We start from the raw sequence: 22,216 nt of genomic DNA, 5'->3' as shown, positions 1-22,216 counted from the left end.
AATTATGGTTTAGCCCTCCCAAATGTTGTTTATTGTACTTGTCATGTTAACACCAAAATTGTGGCTAATAACTTTAGCAACAATTTACAAATTAAAATTTTAACCATGAATCAACATGGCTTCCTTTATTATCTAAGTTGTGAATATGATTAGAGCATAAGTCTCTATAGAATCAATGCTAAAGCAATGAAGTTGGGAGGCCTAATGCTTATTTTTATATTGTCCATGCACAAGTAAAACAATAAAAAATGAATAAAATACCATATACAAATGTCATATGCTAAATATTTTTCCACAGAATCACAATACCATTAAATTCATCAGCACAAATTTTAATTAATAGTAACATCATAGATAAATATTCTACATTTAAAAGAAATCTTCATTGCTCATTATTCTTCCTCAACTCTACTCACCTTATTTTTGGAACACTCTAATTTAAACATGTATTATTAGGTGTATTAGAATTCGTCACCATGCAAAATTTCCCAAATGCATTTAGATAAATTCTATTTCAATTCCCTTCTAACAATTTCAAAAATTTCAAGTTATTTTCTTTCAAATTTTATTATGATTTTTGGTTTTTTCACTTCTTAGATTGTTTAGTTTTCCATAATGATATCATTAACTATCGTCTACCCTATGATTGTTGTAGTCATTGGATTTGACTTTGAAATAGTTCAATACAACAACATCAAGTTCAATATTCTGAGATTTACCTTAGTAAATATTGAGTATTCATTTTCAATAGAATTATAAAAAAATAGATTTATTTCCTTGCCCTTCCATGTACATAATTATTGTGTTAAAAAATTTGGACATTGTTATTGTAAAAGGATTTAAAAGAATTCATAAATTTAAATTGTAAATAAAATTTTAAAGAATATTTGACTACATCAAATTTTGGTACCGACTATGGTGCAACTTATTTGCACCAATTGGAATGTATGCCAATGCATCAGCCCAATGCGCTAATCAATCTGTCAAAACTTGTTAGGTTGTCTCCTATTCGATTTGATGTGCATTAATTTCTTCTGACCATAACTTCTAAAATCAAACCACTTTTCTATGTTTTTGTTTTTAAGTTTTCTTAATTTTATACTTTTTAATCAAGCTCTTGTAAAATATTTGAAAAGTGACTTTTGAATGTTTTAATATCAAAACTTTGTAAACATTATTGAAATTTAATTTTTCTATTATATTTAATTTAAATTTTAAAATCATAGAATATTATTTAAAATCAGATTTCTATACTCTCCTAAACTTATATTACTTTAAAATTAATAATTTTAAGTCAAATATTTGAAATTATTAATATTTTAAATATTTATAATTTATTTCAATTTAATATAAAATTATATTAAGTCAATTGATTTCTTATATGTATATTTAAGCCTAATTTAACATTCTTATTTTCATTGAAGTCTATTTATCTTTAAATCAATTCTAATATTTACTTTAGCTAACATTAATTTTATAACTAATTTAATAAATTCTAACTTTACTTGTAGTCATAATTTCAATATTAATAGTGAATCTAATTCTAACTATATTAAAATTATAATAATCAGTAAGTGTGTGTGTGTGTGTGTGTGTGTGTGTGTGTGTGTGTGTGTGTGTGTGTGTGTGTGTGTGTGTGTGTGTGTGTGTGTGTGTGTGTGTGTGTGTATGTATGTATACACACACACACATATATGTGTGTGTGTGTGTGTATACATACATACATACACACACACACACATATATATATATATGTATATATATGTATATATATATATATATATGTATATATATATATATATATGTATGTATATATATATATATGTATATATATATATGTATATATATATATATATATATATGTATATATGTATATATGTATATATGTATATGTATATATGTATATATGTATATATATATATATGTATATATATATATATATGTATATATATATATATATATATATATATATATATATATATATATATATATATATATATATATATATATATATATATATATATATATATAATCATATTGAATTAAGTATAGCTATTTCTCATGCTCACTGTATTTTGAAGTTTATTTTCTCCTAAATATTATATTATCACATGATAGATATTATTACTTATATATTTTTAAGTTGAAACCATTTAAATAATATTTATATATTCATGTTTTCAATACAAAAAATCAAGTTTATAAACTAATAACTTTATTTAAAAATTGGTATTTTTATATTTTATGATAAAGTTATTATTTTATGAATTTGAGTTTTTGTATTGAAAAGATAATATATGAATACTATTTAAATGGTTTCAACTTAAAAATATAAATAACAATATTTATCATGTGATAATATAATATTTAGAGAGAAAATAAACTTCAAAATATAATGAATAAATTAACAAAATGAACATGAAAAATAAGTATACTCACATCAATATGATATGAAAAATCATTGATATATATATATATATATATATATATATATATATATATATAATTAGATTTATCTTTAATATTAAAATTATGACTACAAGTAAATTAGAATTTATTAAATTAGTTCTAGAATTAATATTAGTTGTATTTTATGATAAAGTTATTATTTTATGAACTTGAGTTTTTGTATTGAAAAGAGAATATATGAATATTATTTAAATGGTTTCAACTTAAAAAATATAAGTAACAATATTTATTATGTTATAATATAATATTTAGGGAGAAAAGAAACTTCAAAATATAGTGAATAAATTAACAAAATGAACATGAAAAATAAGTATACTCACATCAATATAATATTTAGGGAGCCTATTTTATCAGGAAATATTTTTTGTTTCTTGTAAGGAAATAAAATATTATATGTTGACGATTTTTTTTCTTACCCTGACAAAAATCATTTTAAATGTGGTGAATTAAAGATTTTTCTTGCTGACAAATAAATAAATGATGGCTATTTTTTTCCTTGGCAGAAATGAGATTGTAATGTCAGAGGCAAATGATGTGTTTTGTAAGAAAATGAATAATAATGATATTGACAAATCTTTAGTGGTAAACTATTTTTTAAAAAAAATTGAAAGCGAATATGCAATTGTATTGGCTAGTGACCATTAGTAATTCTTTGGGCCTATTTTATCAAGATTTTAGGCCCATGTAATTATTAATTATAACTCTAAAACAGTAAATATGCATGTATAAAAAGGCTTAGGGTTAGGGGTTTTTCATAAGATGTGATGCAAAAATTGCTTCTTGTATAATTATTGAGCTATAAGGGATTATAGATTGTAATCAAGTTGTAATCACTAGATCGTAATAATATTGGACTTTTTGTTTGGTGGATGTAGCCTAGGGTTTGGGTGAACCACATTAAATCTTGGTGTCTTGCATTCTCTTCTGTGTGATCTATTATTTTATGTTATTGTTTATATTCGCATGTAATTGTTATTTCTGTCCATGGTTTTATCCTAACATTAATAATGTCATTGTCACCATTGGCTAGTGACCAACTATACTGACTACTGACTACTGTACTATCTATTATTAATAACATTAGTGTTAGTGGTTACCATTAATAATTACCAACTTGGCTACCATAACTTTCATATCATTAATACATTGGTTTTACTAACCATTGATTAATTAGAGATCAATAACAAAACATGCATTTCGAGGCTAGTTTCCTGAAAGTCCTAGAGTGGCATGAAAATCTCTGGAATGGAGACATATGGCATATTTTGCATGGAAACCATTAACTAGGATGTAGTTAACATCACATCAAGGTTAAAATCATAAATGTGGTATTGACAGTTACAATTGCATTCCAATTATAACCACCATGGTAGGCACTCTGATTGTCTGACATTTCCCACACTTGCAAATTACTAGGAATATGAAAAAAAAAAAATGAAAGATCATTATACAACTACCATTAAAAAGTCTCTTCAATTCCCCTTTCATTATCATTTCTTAAATTCTCAAATCATAATTCAGTTTGCAAAGTTTCTTAGTTTGTAGAGTTTCTTAGAATCTTAGGGTTATAGATTGTAATTGTCATGGACACACCAATTCAATAGAAATGCACCACAATGTGTCTACAAAATCCCTTTTTGGGCATGATAACTGAGGATTTCCTAGCCATGGTTTGCAAGGAAGATGCCATAGGTCATTTTGTCTTCTCTACTTTGTTCATGGTCCTAGGAAATGAATTCTTAAGAAATGAGAAGAGGTACTGTGTGTCCACAGATATTACCTTCCACTTCCTCACATCTCTTCTTGACCTTAGAGACAATCAAGTAGAAATTTTGATGCTTCTACAAAATGTTTATAAGGAAAAAATTTTAGAAGATGACACCAAAATTCTTGTATTGGTAGAGAAGTTACTGGGGCCAAGCATTGGCATCCCCTTTTTAGACATAGAAGACAAGTGTTGGGAGCAAGGCATAGGGAGAATTGTACAGAATGATTCCTTCCTACTCGACATGAATGAACGTCAATTGATTCGCCATTAGAAGTGGACATAGGTCAAGAGGAATTTTCTATGGAAGTGGTTGTTATTAGATGACGTTAGTGACACCAAATTCACATGGTTGCACAAGTTCAATGATATTATCATCTCCAAGAGATTCCTCATGGAGGGGTTTGAAGACATTTCTGATTGAAGGCTTCAAGCCGTCATTCTGCTAATGCTTCATATTCCCTAGTTCCTTGGTTCCCTGTTTCCTGTTTCCTTGACCCTTGCCCTATGGGAAAAAAGTGTTTCCAAGATATTTGTTTTACTTCGGATTGGACCTTTCACTTTAATGTAAAATATGAAATAGTAAAATTAGACTGATTTAATCAGCTATTTTGAATATCTATGGTATGAATCAATAGTATGTACATTGTACAATCTCAAATCTAATCAATGAAAACAATAGTTTTTGGCTTCTCAAATTGTTGTTCTTGTTAGTCTATGACTTTTTTTTTGGCTTCTTAGAATTTCAATGCGTTGTTCAAATGTTAACTAGTCTATGACTCTATTATAAAAAAATTAGTTGTTATAAAGTTAGAAACAAAATTATTATTTTTAAAATTATCTAATGAAAATTTGTAATATTAATATAATAATATGTATATGTATGTCCCTTAAATTTCAATACTTGCAAGCTAATAGTTATTAGTTATTATAGTTTTAACTATTATTAATTTATTTAAAAATATTAAATAAATAAATAGTTTGTTAAAGTTTAACTTATGATACATGTAACATCATGATTTAGGGTTATTCATGAATCCTGATCAATGGTTATGCTATTTAAATTGTATAAGATAAGATAGATAAGACAAGATAAATCTATTCATGTCCAATGGGAGACCAATAAATAGTATTAAATTTTTATTTGAAAATAAAAAGTTCAAATGAAAATTTATATATAAATGTTCATATAAAATATTGAATATTAATTAATTTATTCATTACTTCCTATTTTCAAATGTAAATTTATTGAAATATCATGATCATCATAATATTTTTAACTTTTTATCATATTTTGAATTAAATGAAAAATGCCATCGTTATTTAAATTTAAATTAAGTTACCACTTACCATTATCAAGATGAAGTAATTTAGCAAATATTAATTATAATCTAAATTAATTTTAATTAAGTAAAAATGCTACGATTATTAAATAAAGTTATTATTATCAAGCAATTACCAATTATTGATCAATGCATTATAATTGATTAATGAATGATAATTTATTAAAATTTACAAATAACAATTTTATATTTTTGAAAATCTGATGTTTCATTAATTTTACATGTTTAATTTTATTCCAAACCAAATTAGGGATTTTGGAAATTGTCAAGAAATTCAAATAATTTGTATGTTTTAACTAAATCATTTAGTTAAAATTTGTGCAAGTGGTTACTGCACATTGTGATTTAAGTTTTAATTTGCATTGTGCAACAATAGGATAAATTATAATTTAAATAATTAATATTAGTTATGTAAAAGGTTTAATGATTCACAAGTTGATATGGACCATTAGTGAATGATAGATCAACAACCATTACTCTATTTTAGGTCAAATTTTAAAAGTTTTAAGTTAAATTTCATTTCTACCTAAAATGGGGACATGTGTACTCAAAGATTCTTTCTTATAGTTATGTTTGAGTCTCGACCATTGATTACAAGAAAGATCAACAACTTAGATGAATTTAAGGTAACTTTTGGGAATGTTATCATTGTCATCAAGAGACATCCAGAATTGTGACACGTTTTCGTGAGAATATTCTACTACCTAAAATTAGGACATGTGTAGTCCAAGATACTTTCTTATAGTTATGTCAATCATCCAATTCTTGACTGTTATTTAAAAGAAATATCGATGACTTGAGATGAATTTCTGATTGATTTGAGATATGTTTTCCCATGTGCCCAGATTCATCCAGAATTGTAGCACACGTCCAGTCATTGTAATGCTCAATTAAGTGTTAGGAATCAGTTAATAATAATTATATTTATTCTTTTAGACTTTTTATTAGTTAATCCCAACTATTCAGTAAAAGATAGATCATTGGCCTGAGATGAATTTTGAGTAAATTTTGTGAATGTTATCACTATTGTCAAGAAACATACATAATTGTGACACATGTCAAGGACATGTGTCTGTGACAAGTGCCATGATTCCAAATGACTATTAACAATAACAATAACATTACACAAATTTATCCAAAGATCATATCAATTATTAAGTTTGATATTTATTATTTAATTTATTTAAAATATACAAATTTCAAAATTCATAATTACATTGTACATTGTATATTAATGTAATTAATTATTACATTTTTTATTATTATAATTATGTGCATTATTGAGTCTTGATGTCATTTACATGTATATTGTACACAGTATTAGTAAAGTACTTTAAACCATTAATTACTTAATACTTATGTTTTAACTTTTAACAATTAACCTTTTATGTTTTTAGACTACTAAGTTCAGGGTTTTTGATAGTCCAATATTATAGGGTTTTCAAGTTTCAACTTCTTAAAGACTTTGGCTGAATTCTATTTTTTGTTCTAAAGACTGAAAGTCTAAAACTTGAGTATCATAAGACAACTCTAATTATCTGAGTATCTACTAGCACTAGTATTATCGAATCTCAAATCTTGATTCTGAGTATTTAAATTTTTAAAAGAAAATTGCATTGTAATTACAGCAATAGAAATCTTTATTCTTATTATCCTAGGTTTATACTTTACATTTTTTTAAAATTGGGCTAGAAGATTTTTTTTGTGTAAAAATTAATAACCAGTAGCAAGCATGTGTAAAACAAAGTCAAAAACTCCAATATGAGAGCAAGCATAAAGGAAAAGATAGACATTATAGAACTTAGGCAAGTGCTACACAACCCAAGTTTCACCGACAAATGTCAGGATATTTTTTATCCTATTATCAATGGAGATTTTGGAATCATGGGAATTATACATTCTTTGTTTAATAAGTAGAAAGATCCACAAAAGCGGAGAAATTATTTCAAATATAATAAAGTATTGGCACAAATACAAATAAACTAGCTACTTTGGTTAGTGGATTAACAAGCCTCATTGTACTAGAAGTATTCCCTTGCCTTGAAATTGTAATTCTATGTGCTTAGGATAATGATGAAAGTAGAAAAAAAAATTGTAAATCAAAACACTTAGGAGGAAATTTAATCTATAATTGAGAGTGAGTTTTTCACTCTATTAGACTTAGGGCTAGGGTTTAAACTAGAAAGCTTTAACGAGCACATTGACTTGGATAAACTAGTAGAGGCTTATGAAAAATTGGATAGTGTTTTTCAAGATTCATATATTAAGGGTTTAATAAACTCAAAGTCATCTACAAATCATACTAGTGTTACTCTTACACTAGACATAGACCATAAGCCTCCTTATTAGTATGATATTTTTGTGTCATGGGTTCAAAATATTATTTATTTTTTATCATTTTATCTAGGATTGGATAGTAGCAAGGAAGTGGGGGCCAGTGTTCCTTAAATGATTTATAATATCCATTCTTGAGATTAGTTAGTTGAGAAGGTAGAAGTAAGATATAATTATTTTTAGCACATTGTTGTATCTCTACAAGAATAATTGTTAATGATTAAACAAAGTACAACTACAAGCAAGATGAAGAGAGTTAGATTCACAAGTTACTTGTGCTACCTTCTTTTAGGAAAGCATCACCTAATATTTGAGATAGAGAACAACAAGCTTTACATTGAGGTCTATAAGTTTGATGAGAAAACAAAGAAGAAATTAGAGACTCCAAGTCGAGTATATGAGTGGGCATATAAGATGGGCATGACTTCTAACAATAATAACTACAACCATTTTGTAGACTACTTTTTGGCACCTATTTACCAAAAAATCATATGACTTCGATACCTATATTGCATGTGTCTTGTGAAGATTGCATTTATCTTGAATGTCAAATTCAATCGGTTGACTGGTTCTTCATGGAAGACTACACTGTGTTAAGGTTTTATGGTTCAATAGTTGAACTATGCAAACTTCCAATGCATATTATAGAAAGAGTTTTTGCACTAGAATATGTACAACATATGGAGAGCGTAGATGAATTTTTCAATGGACAACAAAAGAAAATGATATTTCCTTCCTTTCCTTTTGCAATTAGAGGCCTCACATATAAGAGAATGGCTTTCAAAATGGCAAATGAATTGGTAAAAATTTTTGTCTTCAACTTTGTTAGTCATTGGAATTACGATCCACTGAACATAATAAAAACAAGACTTATTGCCAATGGGAACTCTACAAGAAAATATCAACATTATGAGATGTCATTGATAGAAAAGTTTAAAAACATGGATTCGTGGGATGAGGTTAAGAAAGAGATGAAGAAACATGCAATAGAGAATAATATTTCAATGCAAGAATTGTCATCCCAAATTATGACATTGTACATATTAGAGTCACCCTCCAACATACTTAAACTTCTAGAAGAAAATATGTACACCTTCTAAGAGTTCTATGCTGAAAGAAATTAAAGAGAATGCAAATTTGAATTATGGTATCAAACCAAGATGATTGATTTTTAGAATATTAGAATATGAGGCAAAATTTGGGTGAACCAAAGGCCTTAACAAGTTTTGAGGAAATTGAGGAGGATGAACTTTTCAAGAATTATTGGAATAAAGAACATCCAACTATAGTATATGATTTTGGCACTTTTAGTGACAATGATAGTCAAAGAGAAAAGGGCCTCGAGTCTATTGGAGACATTTATGGTACTTAGGATTTTGGGTCAACCAAGCATATTGTTAATCTTCAAATGAGTGATTCTATAAAAAAAATGTATAATAAAGGGGCAACTATCATACAAAAAATGGGTTATGTAAGTAGAAAGCCCATTGGTGCAAGTGTTGAAGGGATTTGAAATCCAAGTGGAGTACCAAACCCACCCAAAAGTGGAATAAACTAGTTATGAGAATCTTTGATGAGGTTGAAGATGATTCATCTAGAAGAAACAAAAAAAAATTATACTTCTACTTCTGAAGGTCATCCCAACATAGAATTTGTTAAATATTCAAATCTAGTTGTAGTTGATCCCAGTGGCACTAGCATTGGCACTAGCATGGGTGAACCTTGTGCAAAAATGAAAAAAATTATGACATTTAAAACACAAGAAATGTTAGCAGTTACTTCACCAATGTGTGTTTAACAATGTCTTGTTGTCTAGGTTTATTAAACAATGCACATATGTTACTTTTTGCTATTGCTTTTTTTCTTACATCTTTATAGGATAATTTTTTTGCATAGTATTTTCCTTGTCCTTCTTTCTTAACACACCAAATATCCAACTAACCACTAACAAAAACTACATGGCTCATGTAATGGATTCAAGGGAGGATGTCATTTGTGCTCTCATAGGATTAGTATTTCTGCAAGGTTTCAACCTACCAATGATTTCTTTTAATTCATTTTTCCTTCTTTCTATTTCATTCATTGTATTGTCTTGAGTGTTAGAAGAAAGTCTTTGAATTAGTGTTGATTGCGAAAGTTCATTTTGATCTTGTGGAGGGTTTTCATTTTCATTTCGTTGATCAGGCTAAGGATTTGGTGGTTAATTATTCACATTTCCTGATAAGAAACCAATTTCATTTTAAATAAATAAATAAATTTGAAGGAAAAAATTAAAAAAACATACAAGGAAATGCAAAGGCATACAAAACAATACAAAAACAAGATTAGAAAACATACTACATGATCCCAATCTTGATCACTGATGATGAGGAGGATATTGAGAAAATTCTTCAACTTTTGCAAATCGCATGTGTGCTATTGAGGGGAAAGAAGGCAACAACAAAAACAAATAACATGAAATGAAACGGGTTGGTGTTTGCAACCCATATATATAAACTATGAAGTTTGTAAAGTGCGTACATGCTTTGGATTTGGCTCCACAAGCCTTGTAGAGCCCAACCCAAAGCGTGTGCATGATTTTAGAATTATAAAAATTTAAGTTGGGTGTCATCTTGTTGGCACCACAACTTGGTCCATTCACCCCACTTCACACCTACGATGCCAGCTATAGGAAAATCTTGGTGTTATTAGAAATCCTACATGTTGGAGGGATTTTATCTTGGGAGTTGAGGACTTGGTCATCAAAGGAGTGATGCTCAATCATTACTAGGTGTAGTTTTGGCTAAGAGCTTGGTCACTAAAGGGGGCTCGGTCATTGAAGGAGCTCAACATATATTGTTACTCAACATATATTGGTGTTTGACTTATACTATCACTTAGCATGTACTATGGAGCATGGAGATGCTTGTGGTTTTTATTGATGCTCGATAGGGTGGCTTGTGGGGTGGAGCTCTCATAGATTTTTTTGGTTGACTTAGTGCATTTAATGCACAAGTATTGATATCATGATGTGGAGTGATTAGGGGAGTTCATGTGGACCTATTTGAGTCTTGGTTATTTGTTCTATGTGTATTTAATGAGTGTTGTAAGCCTTTTAAGTGATTTGGTATTTAATATTTGTTGGAGGCCAACTTGTGCTTCAACATGTACTTAGTGTAAGGATTAATTTAATTTGTTACATACTTGGCTGACTTGTGGGTCAACATGTATAAAATGTAAGGTTTAATATTTTTTTTACTTACTAGGTTGACTTGTTGCTTAGTTGGGTATAAGTAAGGGGGTCTTGTGGAGTCTGAGGTCATAATCATCTAGCTTGGAGAAGAGGATGTGGAAGAGGAGCTAAGTTTGAGAAGAGCTAGTAGTTGCGGCTTGGAAAACAAGGAGATTTCTTTGTGGCTTGTGAGAAAAAGTTTAAATATTTCTTGGAGGTTCCTGCTAGAGTACTACACTACTACATATCTAGACTAGCTAGGGATTGGATTTTCTCTTGAGGATCTTGCTTTGTATTTGATCGTTACTAGGAAGGCCTTACAACCTGACACATTGTATGACATCCCCTTTGGGGAATTCTCTTGCCTTGCACTATGTCAAGGGGCTAATTAGTCTAATATTAAGTGATTTAATATTTTAATTTATAACCCACTTTAGTAAAAGTCCTTGTATTAGGTAAAAGTGAGTTTTATTACTCACTTCTCACTTTGTAATTTCATGGTTTTGAAGAAATTAATCCAAACCCTCTTTGGGTTGTATCACTATTTTTCTCATTGTGGGAAATTGACTCAATGGATCTTTGCAAGACCACTCTCATTGCATTTGTATTGGTTTCATCCAATTCAATGAACTAGTTTTTGATTTCCCTCTAATCTTGATTTTTACCAAATGTGAGAGGTAGAACTTTATGTTTTAACTAATTTTACTCCATTTTAGTTCATTCCTTTGATTTCTATTTGTTAGAGAGTGGAGAACTTTTGTTCCCATCTATTTTCACATGATTCCATCACCTAGTTGGATAGAGGTGACCATGTCTTATTTAGAGGATTTTAGAAATGTATGTTTTGGCACAATTATGCTATTGACTTTTGCGTTATGTCTGGAAGTCAAATTTTATTTGATTTTTCTTAAATTGGGCATGTTTAGGAAATGGGTTTTTGAATTCATCAAATTCCATGTTGTTTGATTTTTGGCTGTTTTTAGCGTTGCCTCATTTTGCATTCCATCTAGTTTTTCATCTATTACCCTGCTTGTCTTGGTTAGAGATTTGATTTAGTTTCACTTGCTACAATGAGTAGTATCATGGAATCAAAATAATTATAGGACATTCTAGAGTATTTTATTTCCCAATCTGAAGTCTTGGTTTCAAATTGGTTTGAGTATCCAAGATTATTGTTAGATTTTTTAGTTTTTGATTTTGAACCTAATTTTTGGATATTATTGGACCCTTGGTCAATTGATCAAATTTTAGAAATGGGTTTTCGAGTTTCATTGATTTATTAAGAGTTTAAATTTTGGGCAATTTTACCATACCACATTTTACATGGCACCCATTTTTTTTGGATTTTGGAAGCATATGCTTAGATTGTAGGAATGGATTGTGTTCTATGTTTCCTCCACATTGTGCTTTAAATATTTCATGGACATTGGGATTAGTGTTAAATCTATACTCCTAGGTTTAGGTCAGCTGAGTGAGTTTGTGATACTCAGTGATTTATTACATTTATCATATCCAATCCTTGTACTAGTATTACTTTATTATATTCATGAATTTGGATATGCCCACGTACGAATACATTCACATGCATATGATGAGATATTGTGAGACCCAAACTTTCGAATATAAGTCAGTCAAGTGATTGTTCATTTGGGGGTCGGGTTGGGAACTTGCATTCTCTATAGACATTCATCGTGTGATAAGAAAATTTTGGTATGTAGGGTAGATGTACGGAGTACCTTGTCTCATGCACCCCAAACCACAAGAAAATAGGTTTAAACAAGTGATAACCAAAATTAATAAGTGGGATAATAAAACTTAATGATAAGTAAACACATGTACATCTCCAAGCATCTCAAGGGAGCCAATGTGAGGTGTGGTGTATGTACATTCTATAGTCTTCTATGGAAGCTATTACAAGGGCACAATATGATAGCCTCCTACAGGAATTGAGTTTTGCACCACATGTATAGCTTGGGATTTCCAATGCCAAGCAATTTACATTCCACTAGAGGCCCTACATAGTTAGATCCTACAATGGGTCTAACCAATGACTTGGTGCACTGCATTATCTTCATGAGCATATAGACGATCATATCATAATTTGATTGGTGTGTGTGTGTAATCCTTGGTTGATTATCTTATGCAAGTGTGGTTGGGTTACTATCTCCATTAGCATGATGGGTGTGGACTTGAGGGTGCCACGTGGTTAGGAGGTGTAGAAACTTGTACCACTACCAGGGATCAGTGTACAAAGATGATCTTCTTCCAGTTTTGAGGTTAAAATTTGATTTTTACTTGGATCCTTTGGGTTTTAAGAGTATGTTTCCATGTGGTTTATGCTTTTCCTTTGATGCATTTGATATTATGTTATGTGATGTTGTATCCGTAGATACCTACATATGATCACATAAATATGTAATCACATTTAGTCATCTTCTAAAGAAATTTCTTATTAAATATTAAATATTAAATTATTTTGATGTTATCCTCTAATTAATTAATTATAGTCTAATTAATAATTTAAGACAACCAATAATCTAATTTATTAATCAAATCCCTCTTCATCTATTAAATTAAATAAATGCATAACCCATTTAATTCAATCCTACTTCCCCTCTCCATTATAATTTAATTAATTAAATCCCTCTGGCCCCAAAATCACCCCTAACCCAATTGTTAACCAAACTCAACCCATGCATTGGTAATTCACCTTTTAATTAAATAATTTATTTATTTAATTGGACTCACCCACCAACCCTTTTTCTAAAAAATACACCCACTAGCCAAATCATCCAGTCAACTGAGTCACCTCACCCACCTTAACTAAGACACATCATCCTGTCACCCATGTCTAAAATCCCTCTGCAAATCAATTGCACAAATAAAGGCATGATTTATTCATCATCATTCAAGACCAAGTCCACTCTCTTGCCACATCTCTTTCTTTTTCTTCTAAACACATAAGTTCATCTCCTACACCTACCCAAGTCAACTAAAAACTATCTCTCTTAGTTAACTATCCATCTTATCTCCTCCTCACCCAATTCCCAAAAATTGAACCCTTTGCTCCTCATAAATTATCAACCTTTTGAGTAGAATTACTATACCATTTTAAGAGCTAACTATTACCAAAACCTTATTACTATATTCAAAATTCTCACACATTCATGCACAAGCATCTATTATTGAAGCATTAAGCACACCATTAAGCACACATCCATGATCACAATCACATTTGTGCATCAAGAAATTTTTAGAGGTATCAAGGTTTAAATTTCTCAAATTTGTCTTTCCTTTTGATTAATCTATTTGTTTTCTATGACTACTTGGTTTATTCTTAATATTTTTTGTATACTAGTTTTTATCAAAAATAGTATCTTATTGATTACTTGATGTTTTGTTACCATTGTTACAAATTATGGATGTTATTAGTAGAATATCACGTTGAATGCTCTTGATGTATGAATTCCTTTGGACTTATGTTGATCTTGATGCATATGTTGTACTTGGTGGTGATTGCCTTATCAAGTGGTTGGATATCAAGTGTTCATTCTTCGAGTTTCATGTATCTAGTACTCCCTAGTGTAGATGTTTTACCTAATTTTATGCTTCATTTATGTATTTTTGTGATTTTTTCATCCTGCCATCATTTTCAACATGATTCTTTTGTACAAAAATGGATTTTGTCATACGATAGGTGCATTCTGTTATTTAGGAGTGCATTAGATTATATGAGGATGCATGAGTCACATACTAGTCTAGCGGTGAATCATTTGGCTCATTAAGTTTTCTTGTATAGGAGCCAATCATAGCTCATATGAGACTCTAGGTTAGTTTTTCATTTAGAAAATAATGGACATATTCACACACTTTGAGGGGATACAATTTTTACTCTTGGATACACTTTTTGGGTCCCACCTCTTCCTAGATCTATATAGACTAGATATTGAGTTTATATGGGAAAATTGACTTTGGGATTCCCATCATGTTAATTTGAATGAACTTGTATGGTTTAGTCATCTAGGAATTTGTACCTTGGACTTAAAATGAACATCATAGCAATGTTATCTTGTTAATGGAAATGAACGTGTTGTAAGTGACAAATGCTTGGGGATCTTGGGTGGGCTGGTTAGTTAAGTCTTCTATTGCCAAGTAATATTTTCATTACCATATACTTATTTTTATGCCTTTATTCAGAAAAAAAAAATGTTAGTTTATGTTTATCCTTGTTTTCAAGGGCTTTCGAGAAGCACATTACAATTGGAAAAATATGTGCACTATTAGTTGCAAGATGTCAATGAGGCTTCCAATATGTAGTTGACATATAAGATGAAAATACCAATGTAGACAAAGTTACATCAACAATGTTATTGAACTCCCATTCATTGCGTACTTCACATGTAATTACTACAATATTATTATATATTTGGTTCTAAACCATAGAAAACCAATCCTCTTATCAATGATCAACTCCAAAGACTAGCTCTACATTTGAAGAAGAATCCATGTAAAGAGTAGAGAAATTACAAAGAGGTGAAAGCCTTGCAATTTTATTCAAAAATATTATAGGATGAAAAGACATGGAAAGCACATTTGACACAAGCATTTGTGCATTTATCTACACACTAAAAGGCAAAAGAATAATGGATGTCTTAAATTAATTACTACAAACAAACGCTAGAGATAATCAAATGTAGATAATCCAACACTCCAATTGTTCATGAAAGATTAGAAAAATTACATTAATATTAAAACATATGTTGTAGGTTGACAAGATTCTCAAAGTAGCCAATGCATTTTCAAATCCATTTCATGCATTATGTTCCCAACACATGTTCGAATTAGAAAATTATGGAATGCTAGAAGAGAAAATAACTCATTGTAGTAGATGCAATAAAGAAGTTGCATAAGTCTACTCACTTCACCTCAAGACTATGCTCACAACTAACAACAAACAAACTCTTGAATGTTCAATTAATAAGTCCATTGTTAAACAATCAGTACCAAGCCTAAAAGTTACAAAAGTTGAAGACTATACCTAAGACAAATCAAAGTTCATGTTTATCCTTTTTGATTTCTCTACCAAAGGTTGAGTTGCCCTCAACCACAACAATGTCATCACTCTTGCCATGAGAAATGAAGATTGAAAAATGGCTCACACCAAAAGGTAAATGTAACAAGTTACAGGGTGTATATGAATATTTTATTGGAAAGATTTAGTAAATGAAATAAAAGTGGTCTAGAATTATTCATTCAATCACCAATAATGGTTCACAACATGTCTATTGGTGTTTCAAAAATCTCTAATAGTAGTTTGTAAATCATTAGTAGTGGTGCACAAATGAGCAACTATTAGAACATAAATGGTCTACTATTCATATATTTAATTATTAAAACCGAGTGAACCTCTATTGAACTCTGATTCACCAGTGAATATCTTTCTCCTACCACTTTTGTTGTATCAAGATTTATATCTTACCACTTGATAGTGCACCTCCTTTTAGCAAAATACTAATAAAATATTTTTTAAATTATAAATATTCATACTCTACAATGATGATGGTGTTCTATCAATTAACTATACTCTTAGTTTCTATGAAACTTAAGAGCTTCTAAAGCACAATAAGTCTATCAACTTCATTAAAAATGTTCATATTCTATAGTGACAATTAACTTGACTAAACTATTCATTTCTATTAAAAGATGCATCTGCTAGTATAGATATTGTACTATGTTGAAAGAAGAGGATTTAGGTATCAATTGTACCAAATAAGGACATGATAAAAAGCCAAAGATTTTTATTTATTGATTTGGAATCATAATGAAAGCTGATGTTGTCCTATGACACCGGCTACAGTGCAACATATTTGCACTGGTCGACGACATCATTTCCTCATCCCCATTTGATGCCATACCCATAATCTCTCTGACATATGCAATCTGTTAAACTTTTAACAAATGTATGGTAGTTATGTATTTATTGAGATTAATGTTTAATAAATTTTTATTAGTATTAGTTTTTTATTATTATTATTATGGTTACTTTATAAATTTGTTCTATATAATATTCAAATAATTATCTTAAGTTAGATAAGTAAAATGTTTATAAGTAGATTTTTATTATTATCTATATATTATTATAAATATAAAAAAAACCAAAAGATGGTAATGAAATAAATACTACTTTAGATAATTAAAATAGTTTTAAGAAAATACTTATATATTACATCTAATGGGAAGATGAGTTTAAACTCAACATTTTTAAATTTTTATATATTTAAAATTTTAATTCTAAATATTAGTAGTATGATACACTAGTAGTTGATATTTTAGATATTTTTAAAATATTTATAAATGTATTTATATTTACTAGTAATAATATGAAGATTTAAAATAAGTACTTTTCAAGTACTTTTAAGTTTCTATATATTAATAAATAGATAGTTTGTACTTATATGAATTTGTATTATCTATAAAAGATATAAAAATATATCTATAGATATATGTATCAATAAAAAACTATCATATTTTAGATATATATATATAGAAACAATAACATAAAATTTATAAATATTTAAAATTGAATGAATATATATATATATATATATATATATATATATATAGTGTCTTTTAAGAATTAGTTGTCATAAGATGTGAATTTTTTTTATTAATACATTATATTTTTTAGCTTATTCAATAAAAACACTTTATATATATAATGTTTAAAATTATAAAACAAAATGTAGAAATATAACATGAAGAAGTAGAAAATAGATATATAAAGAAATTATCAAAATTAAATAAAACAAGTACTATAAATTTATTTTATTTTAATATCTAAAATAAGAACATAATTAAATTTTGTCGGTATTATATATTGTTATATAATTTTTTTTTTAAAAAAAAAAGCTTTTAAGTTATTATATTTATAATCTATTGTCAAATTTAAACTTAAAATTAAAAAGCATGCATTGACAAAAGTTTTATAGTTTTAAATTTAATGTCAAGAAAAATTTAAAAATAATTCATTTAAAATTTTGATAAAAAAAAGACAAATTTCAAATTTATGTAAATAAAAAAAGAAAATAGTGAAATTTGGTAATTTGTAAAATAGTGTTAATATATTATCTACTAATAATATTTTTGACATATTCTTACGAACTCATGAATTATTCATTCAATTTTTTCTTAAATAAATTTTCATAAAAGTTGAAAATAATGATGCCTACAAAAAATGTGAAGTTACATTAATTTCACAATTATATATATTCCTTGCACTTTGTGCAACCAATAACACATTTTTTCCTAAACATTAACCCCACGATACAAATGTGATTAGACAAAACTATCTTACGTTTGCTAAAAGTTTGACAGACTGCATATGTCAGAGAGATTATGGATATGGCATTGGATGGGGATGAGGAAATGATGTCACCAACTGGTGCAAATATGTTGCATCATAGTCGGTACCTCAATTTTATGATGTAAATATATTTTGTAATTTTTTTTAATAGAAGAATACATTTATGGAAAATTCTTATTCTTGTACTCATTAATTTACATCAAATTTTAGCTTCTTTTCCCACTCTTTAGCCAAAATTAATGAAAGATTAATATGAACCCATAAGAAAAGAGTATTGCATAACATATAATGGTCAACAATCATTTTATTTGGACATTTTCCTATTATTTGTGGTACCATTAGAATATAAGATCACAATTTACTACTATAAGAAACCCTCCACTTTTCCTTTTCACATTTAAGTTTAAGTCTAGTTTTGAGTATATAGTCTGAGGTAGAAGAGTTCTTGTTCACAAAATATCACTTAATGGAAATATTGCCTGGCTAAAGCTGGCATGGAAAAGTTTTCATATAAATTGGGACACAATTTGGTCTGATACTGATCCTTGAAAATTATTTACACTCCACTTTTATTTTTGTAAATGAGCAAAATTTGGAGAGGTAAAGCTGATCAACCCTTAAAGAAAACAACACTTACAATTAAAATTCTCAAATGAGCCATCCAACCTTACAATTGTCAAACTAAAAATAGAGATCTAGCTACCAATTATGAACAAATATATAAAATTAATTGACCTTCCCAATGAGTTATTCGAATGACATTTTTAGTATTTATAAAAAATAAAAATATATATGTTGATTCCTTTTTTATTATCATTAGAAAGGAAAAATTAAAGTTCTAAGATGCAATATTGCATAATAATAATAAAAATTAGTAAGAAAAGAAAATGAGAAATGTGGTGAACAAGGCTAGCATCACTTTGTGATGAGGGTTGTTCATATTTGCCAAAAGGAACATCATATCACACAACTGTAGTCGAAGTTAGAAATTTTTGCACTGTAAATTTGAAAATCAAGATTTGGTGTTGGAAATTACTTATTGCCCATTATACTCTATGCACTTTAGCTAGATATTGGTTTATTTTATTATACATTTCTTACATCTATTCACATAGGCTATAATCTAGTATAGTAGCAATCAATATTTGCAATCATTTAAATTTAATGTTTAAGATATAATCTTATATTAACAACCATGACTTTCACACAAACTTCTAAAATTTGACTTTGTAAATTTTGTTTTTTGTTGCATTCCTACAAGGCAGACTATGGCAATATTCTTGTACCTCCATTCATTAGTACATATAGATATCTAAAATATCTACCAACCACATTGGAAAATCACTTGTCTGTTACTATTCTATGATAGTCTAACCTGACAACTTGTTTCGTTTTTACTATTCTTCTTCAAGAAAATTGGATTAATATATGTTAAATAATTTGTTGTCAACTGACTTTTCAATAGTCAATCTCAGAAAATACAATATTTGTTTACAAAACTAATTCATAAATTTCACTCTTTAGGAAATCATCAAAGTCAGTTGCTTGTTCCACATTTTATATTGCTCTCTACATTATACTTTATATCTCGTGCTGCATAGAGCTGTTCTTTATATATAAGAAACACAACTAGAAAGCAAGTTTGAATTTTCTAGTACACGATAACGTTTCATTCTAAATTATACGCATTTCATTTGACCAAATGTAGTCATCCACGTAATTCATATCGAGTCTCTGTCTATATAAATTCATATATGCTTCATTTTTGGCTTCGAGCGTGGCAAAAATGTTCGGTCAAGTCAATCCCATAAATAAGAGGAGGATCGAACTCGTTGTTTTCTTGCAAGTCGCAATCGCAGAGATGCATCCTTAGCTTGTTTTCCGCTTTGAAAGTTGAATAAATGTTCAATCAAGTCAATCCCAGAGATCTAAAAAGTAGGATCAAAGATCAAACATGTCTAGTCAATCCCTGATATATAAAGAGGAGCATCAAACGAGTGTTGATTGCCTGGAACTGAGAATCCAATTACAAAAAATGGCAATAGCAGTATTATGTATTGTTGCTATATTTATCCAGGGTATGTTTGCAGAGGGAGTATTGAAGCTAGGGGCAAGCCTTAGACCCTCTTCTTCGGGCCAACAACAATCTTGGCAGTCCCCGGGCAAGAATTTCAGTTTAGGATTTCACCCAAGCGGAAACAGGGGACTCTATGTTGTGGGCATCAGATTTGCTAACATCGATGATACAGCTCTGGTATGGACTGCAGGCTTCAATGGCGGAATTCAAGTGGGAGAAAAAGGTTCATTCAGTTTACAGAATGATGGGAATCTCGTTCTCAGCAATGAGAAGCAAATAGTCTGGGAGACAAATACATCCAATCAAGGGGTGACATCTGCAGATATGCAAGATGACGGGGACTTCCTACTTCAAAATGGCAGTTCAGTAATTGTTTGGGACACCTTTGCAAATCCAACCGATAGTCTCGTGGTCGATCAGAATTTCACTATGAATCAAACCCTGCGATCGGGTCTGTACACATTCACCTTGCTGTCCAGTGGAAATTTCACGCTGAAATGGAACAACTATATCACGTACTTGAATGAGGGTACAGCGCTAGCTACCACAGCATCTCTCACCAGCCAAAGAATTTTCAAGCTTTCCAATTCTTCAGCTGATTCGATCTGGGTGTCTCGGAGCGGAGATTATAAGGACAATTCTATTACAGTGAAAAGAATCAAGATGGAAGCAAATGGGAATTTGAGATCCTATGGATGGATCGCGAGATCAGGGATATGGAAGCCGGGATGGACTGCTGTGCCAGACCAGTGCAAAGTCTACGGATGGTGTGGAAATTATGGGGTCTGTGCTTACAATGATACAGGTCCATATTGCGAATGTCCATCTGGAGATTTTGATCAAATAGATCCGGATGATGCCAGCAAGGGATGAAGGAGGCGACAAGATATAGCACAGTGCGCCAATAACCAGAGTATGGTTGTGCTGGATCATACGGAATTCTTATCTTACCCGCCAGAGTCAGAGTCAAACTCAGAGATGTATTACTTGGGGATTCCAGATTGTTGGGAGAACTGCCTCAAGAATCCGAGCTGCACTGCATCTACAATCATGGCTGACGGTAGAGGTATTTGCAGGATAAAGACCGGCAACTTTACCAGTGCTTATCAAACGGTAAGCATTCCAGGCACTTCTTATGTAAAGGTCTGTGGTCAAGGGTGACCTGTAAACCCATCTCCTCCTCCTGTCAGGATTGTGAGTGACTCTACGCCTACGGTCCCTGCCAAGCTAGGTGCAAGCCTTAGGCCCTCTACTTCAGGCCAACAGCAATCTTGGCAATCCCCAGGCAAGAATTTCAGTTTAGGATTTCACCCAAGCGGAAACAGGGGACTCTATGTTGTGGGCATCAGTTATGCTAAAATAAATGATTCAACGCTTGTATGGACTGCTGGCTTCAATGGCGGAATTGAAGTTGAAGGAGGAGCTTCCTTCACTATGCAGAACGACGGCGATCTGGTTTTAAGCAATGAGAGACAAATAGTCTGGCAGACAAACACATTCAATCTCGGCGTGGCATCTGCCTATATGCAAGATGATGGGAACTTTGTCCTGAAGAGCAGTAGTTCAGTCACAGTTTGGGACACCTTCGCAAATCCTAGCGATACTCTTGTGCTGAATCAGAATTTCACTGTGAATCAAACCCTGCAATCGGGTC

The 22,216-nt window shown here is 29.9% G+C and overlaps 1 protein-coding gene across 1 annotated transcript; it reads left to right on the top strand.

The window, feature by feature from the left end:
* Positions 1 to 20,520: 20,520 nt before the first annotated feature.
* Positions 20,521 to 21,435, top strand: LOC149536522 (G-type lectin S-receptor-like serine/threonine-protein kinase At1g34300). The gene has a single exon (XM_089806306.1). The coding sequence runs from the start codon at positions 20,521 to 20,523 to the stop codon at positions 21,433 to 21,435; it is 915 nt and encodes a 304-aa protein (XP_089662432.1).
* Positions 21,436 to 22,216: the final 781 nt, after the last annotated feature.

Source organism: Cupressus sempervirens, chromosome 10 (assembly GCF_028749045.1).
Source record: "Cupressus sempervirens isolate cs-2001-9-10 chromosome 10, ASM2874904v1, whole genome shotgun sequence".
NCBI classification, from domain to species: Eukaryota; Viridiplantae; Streptophyta; class Pinopsida; order Cupressales; family Cupressaceae; genus Cupressus; species Cupressus sempervirens.
Note: the sequence above shows the minus strand (reverse complement) of the source record. Positions and strands in the feature narration are given on the sequence as shown.